This window comes from Gymnogyps californianus, chromosome 7 (assembly GCF_018139145.2).
Source record: "Gymnogyps californianus isolate 813 chromosome 7, ASM1813914v2, whole genome shotgun sequence".
Classification (NCBI taxonomy): Eukaryota; Metazoa; Chordata; class Aves; order Accipitriformes; family Cathartidae; genus Gymnogyps; species Gymnogyps californianus.
In genome coordinates this window covers 43,687,473-43,693,749 of record NC_059477.1, presented here as the reverse complement: position 1 = coordinate 43,693,749, position 6,277 = coordinate 43,687,473, and the positions used below count along the sequence as shown (strand labels likewise).

Sequence of the window (6,277 nt, the reverse complement as noted above, 5' to 3'; positions counted from 1 at the left end):
CCTCCTCCTTCTCGGGGAGCTGATTGGCTGGGGCGGGCGCTGACGCGCGGTGACGCGCGGGGGCTCGAGGTGCACGTTGGCTGTGGAAGAGGGAGCCCACATAAACAAAGGCACATTGCGGGGAAGGGACAGTCCGGCCGCCTCGCTTCGCCCGGCGCGACGCTGCCGCCGCTCTCCCCGCCACAGCCCACGACGTGTCCCGCCGCGACGTGACGCCTCCCTCGCCGCCCCGCGCCCCGCGTCCCGCCGACCCTGTGCCGTCCCGTGTCCCGTCCGCCGACCGGCACTTGGATGCATGCACAGGTCTCCGCTCTCCGGTGAGTGCCCACGCGCGCGGCCCCGCGCGCAGACCGCCTCTCCCCTCCCCCCACCTCCCTCACACCCCCCACCCCCCCACCTCACCCCCCCCCCCCCCCCACGGCGGGCTTCCACCCGCGACGCGCGAAAGGAGAGGGGGGTGTGTGTGTGTGTGTGTGTCGGGGGTGTCGGTGGCGTGCGTGGGGTGACAGCGGCCGTTTCGCGCTCCCGCCGAGCGCGCGTGGGAGCCGGGTACCGCGGCGCGTCCCGCGCTTCTCCAGCCCGGGGGGAACCCCGGAGGGGCCGCGGGGGTCTCGCTGCCCGGGATGGGACGGGACGGGACGGGCCGCCCGTGGACGCGTGTCACCCGTGATGCTGCCAGGCTGAATGGCCGGGCTGCGGCTCCTGCCCGGTCTGGGATCCACCCGGGCCGGCTGTCACCCGCGCCCCGCTCGGGCGGCGGCTCACGGTCCCGCGAGGTGCCGAGACCCCCGGGGAGGGGGCGACCCCGCGCCTCGCCCGGCTCTCCTCCCCGCGGGCGCGTCTCTCGCCTTACCGGCGGAGGCGGAAAAACGAACCGGCTTCTCTCGGCCAAAAAAGCGGGGGGCGAACCCGAGAGCCGAGGGACAGCCCGCCCGCGGGAGGCTGCCTTCCCCACTCAAAAATAAAAAACCCCACCAACAAAAAAAACCTCCAAAAAAAGCAAAAAAACCCACCCACCCCCCCCCCCAACCGAAGCCGGCTCCTCGGGGGCTCTCGGGGCGCCCCGCAGACTCCGGCCGCCCCGGCCCCGCTCCCGCCGCGCCGCGGGCAGGCTCCGCCGGGGTCGGTGCTCCGCTGGCCCGGTGCTCCGGTCCCGGGCCGGCCTCAAAGAGCCGCTCCGTGTGTCTGTGTTCCAGCCAGCGCGCAGGGCAGGCTGGAGTCCGCCTCCGGGTTCTGAAACCGCGGAAACTTTGCTCTCCGCCGACCTCCGACGCTGTCCGCCTTCAGCTCCCCCGAAAACGCCTCTAGCTCGGCCGAAGGTTTGTGCGCTTCCCTCCCGCGGCTCGGCGGCCCCGCCGCCCCGGCAGCGCGGTGCCCGGCGCGGAGCGGGGCGGGGCGGGCGGGGGGGAGCGCGGTTGTGCGGGCCGAGTCTATATGACCCTGTTTCGTTTCCAGCCATGCCCTGTGTTCAGGCTCAGTATGGGTCCTCGCCTCAAGGAGCCAGCCCGGCCTCCCAGAGCTACAGTTACCACTCTTCGGGAGAATACAGCTCCGATTTCTTAACTCCGGAGTTTGTCAAGTTTAGCATGGACCTCACCAACACTGAAATCACTGCCACCACTTCTCTCCCCAGCTTCAGTACCTTTATGGACAACTACAACACAAGCTACGACGTGAAGCCACCTTGCTTGTACCAAATGCCCCTGTCCGGACAGCAGTCCTCCATTAAGGTGGAAGACATTCAGATGCACGGCTACCAGCAGCACAGCCACCTCCCCCCCCAGTCCGAGGAGATGATGTCCCACTCAGGCTCCGTGTACTACAAGCCCTCGTCGCCCCCGACCCCCTCCACGCCCGGCTTCCAGGTGCAGCACGGCCCCATGTGGGACGACCCCGGCTCCCTGCACAACTTCCACCCCAACTACGTGGCCACCACGCACATGATCGAGCAGCGCAAAACGCCCGTCTCCCGCCTCTCCCTCTTCTCCTTCAAGCAGTCGCCCCCCGGCACCCCCGTCTCCAGCTGCCAGATGCGCTTCGACGGGCCCCTCCACGTCCCCATGAACCCCGAGCCGGCCGGGGCCCACCACGCCGTGGACGGGCAGGCCTTCGCCGTCCCCAACCCCATCCGCAAGCAGCCCTCCATGGCCTTCCCGGGGCTGCAGCTGGGCCACGCTCCGCAGCTGCTGGACAGCCAGGTGCCCTCGCCACCCTCCCGGGGGTCCCCCTCCAACGAGGGGCTCTGCGCCGTCTGCGGGGACAACGCCGCCTGCCAGCACTACGGCGTCCGCACCTGCGAGGGCTGCAAGGGCTTCTTCAAGGTGAGCGGGCGGCGGGCAGGGCGGCAGGCAGGGCGGCAGGCAGGGCGGCAGGCAGGGCGGCAGGGAGGGTGGCAGGCAGGGCGGCAGGCAGGGCGGCAGGCAGGCTGCGGGCAGGGCATCAGGCAGCTGGGGGGGACCCGCCGGGGCGAGGAGCCGCTTTCCCCTTCAGATGGAAATTGGTTAGGACAGAGAACTGTGTCTGAGCTAACCAAGTGGAACAGAATTCCCTGTGGTAAAATTAAGTGATCTCTTTATTTCACCATCCTGATTGAATAATCTTATCATTTTAAATAGAGGAGGTCTCCAAGGAATGTAAATAATATGAATGCCCACGGATTTGTATTTACCGAGCGTCTCCTTCCCTCCTCTTGGCATATAAAACACAGCTAGGAGCTGCGAGGTTAGCTCAAATGTTCACGCTATCAATTTTCTCCTGTTAAATGCCCTGGAACAAAAAAAAAAAAAAAAAAAAAAAAAAAAAAAGAGGAGAGCGAAAGAAAGAAAGAAAGGGGGAAAAAAAGGGGAAAAGAAAATAAAGAAAAGAGTCGGGGGGTGGCGGCGGCCGCGGAGCGGGGCCCGCAGGACGGGCCGCTGACGCCGCCCGTCCCGTCCCGTCCCGTCCCGTCCCGTCCCGTCCCCCCCGCAGCGCACGGTGCAGAAGAACGCCAAGTACGTCTGCCTGGCCAACAAGAACTGCCCGGTGGACAAGCGCCGCCGCAACCGCTGCCAGTACTGCCGCTTCCAGAAGTGCCTGGCCGTCGGCATGGTCAAGGAGGGTGAGTCCCCCGGGCCGGCGCATCCCCCCGCCGCCCAGCCGAGCCGAGCCGCGCCTAGCCGAGCCGCGCCTAGCCCCGGCCGGGCTGGGAGCGGCTGAGCGCCGTCTCTCTTGCAGTGGTGCGCACAGACAGCCTCAAAGGCCGGAGGGGTCGCTTGCCATCCAAACCGAAGAGCCCCCAGGAGCCCTCTCCCCCCTCTCCCCCGGTGAGTCTGATCAGTGCGCTGGTGAGAGCCCATGTCGACTCCAACCCGGCTATGACCAGCCTGGACTATTCCAGGGTAAGCGGCACCGAGCTCGCGTCGGGACCTCGCTGCGCCCGCCGCCCGCCCGGGGAGGGGGGGGGCAGCCGGCCCCGCTGCGCCCGGCTACCGGCTACTGGCTACCGGCGCCCGGGGGGGGAGAGGCGAGCCGGCGGCACGCCGCCCTTCCCACCCGGACCGGAGCGGGGGGGGGGGAGGGGGGCGGGGGGGGGGGGGGAGCCGCGGCGGGCCGGCACCCAGGCCGAGCGGCCGGGGGCTCTGCCCCCCCCCCCCCGGCACCGCGCCGGCTGCCCCGGGATCGGGCCGCGCAGAAACCGCCCTCTGCGCCTGGCGAGCGGCGACCCGGTAGCGCCGTGCCTAATTGAATTAATTGCCCCGGAACATCTAATTTCCGTACTGGTCAGAGAGGGGTTTAATTGTTATGAAAACCCGGCTCCCCGACTAGAAACGGGGCTGGCAATTTCACGGGTTATATACTTTAGAGAACCTCATTAAGTGCTGTTTAAAATGAATTTCCAGTTCCAGGCTAACCCCGACTACCAGATGAGCGGAGACGACACCCAGCACATCCAGCAGTTCTACGATCTCTTGACCGGCTCCATGGAGATCATCCGAGGATGGGCAGAAAAAATTCCCGGCTTCACTGACCTTCCGAAAACGGACCAGGACCTGCTCTTTGAATCCGCCTTCCTGGAGCTGTTTGTGCTGCGGCTGGCGTACAGGTAAGCGGCCAGAATCCGAGGGGGGAACTTCTGGGCGGTTATGAAATCAGATCCTTTCAAGGTCCACTGATCTGCGTTTTATTAACTCCTCGGTAATTAGGTGCCTCTTAAATCCTTCATTTATTGCTCCTCAAGTAATTAGTTGTTTAGCTTTTCTCCCCCCCATCCTCTCTTTTCTTTTTCTTCTTTTTTTTTTTTAGTCTTTCTTTCCCTTTCTCTCTCTTTCACTCCTCTCACTCTTATTTTTCTTTCTCTCTCTTTTTTCTTTCTCTCTTTTTCTCCTTTCTCTCCTCTCTCTCTTTTTTATCTTTTGCCTTTTTCTCTTTTTCTCCTTCTCTTTCTTTTCTTTCTTTTTCTCTTCCTATCTAATTTTTCCTTTCTCATTCATTCATCTGTTCATTTTGGGGTTGTCGCGTTCCTTCCAGGTCAAACCCAGTGGAGGGCAAGCTTATCTTCTGCAACGGGGTAGTCCTGCACCGGTTGCAGTGCGTCCGCGGCTTTGGGGAGTGGATCGATTCCATTGTTGAATTTTCCTCCAACTTGCAAAACATGAACATCGATATCTCTGCCTTCTCTTGCATCGCTGCCCTGGCTATGGTCACAGGTCAGTGTCCCCTCTTTTCCGCCCGGCCCCGCCGGGCAGCTCCTTTTCCCTCCCGCCCGCCTTCCTCTCCCTGTCGGACCTCTAACGTCCCGCATCCTTCTCTTTTGCAGAGAGGCACGGGCTTAAAGAACCCAAGAGGGTGGAAGAACTTCAAAACAAGATTGTAAATTGTCTCAAAGACCATGTGACTTTTAATAACGGGGGGCTGAATCGCCCCAACTATTTGTCCAAACTCTTGGGGAAGCTCCCCGAACTTCGCACGCTTTGCACGCAGGGGCTGCAGCGCATTTTCTACCTGAAACTGGAAGATTTGGTGCCACCGCCAGCAATAATCGACAAACTTTTTCTGGACACTTTACCTTTTTAAGACTCTTGCCACGCACTGCCGCTGACCTGACGAGGAACTTCGCCTGTCTGAAGGGGAATTCGTCTGGGCCCGAAGCAGCACCCCTGGGTGCCAGCTTCCCGTCCAAAACAGTGTTGCTAACCTCCTGCAGGCAGAACGTGAATGGGCATTTTGGCTCTGGGGCATCATGGATGCAGATCATGGACTACACAAATACCATGGTATAAAACTTTTTATTATCGGCTTATAAATGAATTTATTATTAAGGACTTCTAATTAGAAAGATGAACATATCTGGCAACGCCGGGTGCGCAGCTAAGACTCATACGGTGACAAAGTGTTAAGGTGACCCACAAGTCTCACCCTCCTAAAGACTAAAGTTTTCTGCTGTAAAAGAAAGCTGTAATATATACAAAACCTAAATGTTGCGTGGGTGGCATGTCATTAAAGAAGGCGAAGGCTTGTAAATTTATCAGATGCAGTTTGGCTTTTTAAAAATTATTCTGTGCCTATTTATGAAGAAATATGGAAAACAATTCTAAAAAAAAAATTATAAAAGCTAGACCTGTTTGCAAAAAAAAAAAAAAAAAAAGGAAAATAAAGAGAAAGAAAAATAAATCTCTCCGTACCAGGAAAGCATGACGATTCTAGGGTGACAATGTTATAGGCACTTGCTATTTCAGTAATGTCTATATTCTATAAATAGTATTTCAGACACTATGTAGTCTGTTAGCTTTTATAAAGACTGGTAGTTATCTAAGCTTCAAACATTTTCTCAATTGTAAAATAGGTGGGCACAAGTATTGCAAAACCCGAAATCCTCCCCAAAGGGACACATAGTGTTTGTAAACACCGTCCGACATTCCTTGTTTGTAAGTGTTGTATGTACTGTTGATGTTGATTAAAAAAGAAGTTTATATCTTGATTATTTTGTTGTCTAAAGCTAAACAAATCTTGCATGCAGCAGCTTTTGACTGTTTCCAGAGTGCTTATAATATACATAACTCCCTGGAAATTACTGAGCACTTTGAATTTTTGGTTTGTTTTGTTCCGTTTTTTTATGTCTAAAATTGTCGGTTAATATATTATTTTATGTTCGAGTAATATTTTTAATATTGCCATATTCTGTAGTATTTTTCTTTGTATATTTCCAGTATGGCACACGATACAAGTCACTGCCTTTTTTTCTATGGTGTATGACAGTTAGAAACGCTGATTTTTTTTTTTGTTTGTTTTTCCTCCTGAT

At 57.8% G+C, this 6,277-nt stretch overlaps 1 protein-coding gene across 1 annotated transcript; it reads left to right on the top strand.

Moving 5' to 3' along the window:
- The first annotated feature begins 209 nt into the window (after window positions 1-209).
- On the top strand, window positions 210-5,595 carry NR4A2 (nuclear receptor subfamily 4 group A member 2). Its single transcript, XM_050899547.1, has 7 exons — window positions 210-317; window positions 1,456-2,321; window positions 2,968-3,097; window positions 3,214-3,377; window positions 3,879-4,081; window positions 4,507-4,685; window positions 4,796-5,595. The coding sequence occupies exons 1-7, from the start codon at window positions 296-298 to the stop codon at window positions 5,050-5,052; spliced, it is 1,821 nt and encodes a 606-aa protein (XP_050755504.1). The 5' UTR covers window positions 210-295; the 3' UTR covers window positions 5,053-5,595.
- The last annotated feature ends 682 nt before the right edge of the window (window positions 5,596-6,277 follow it).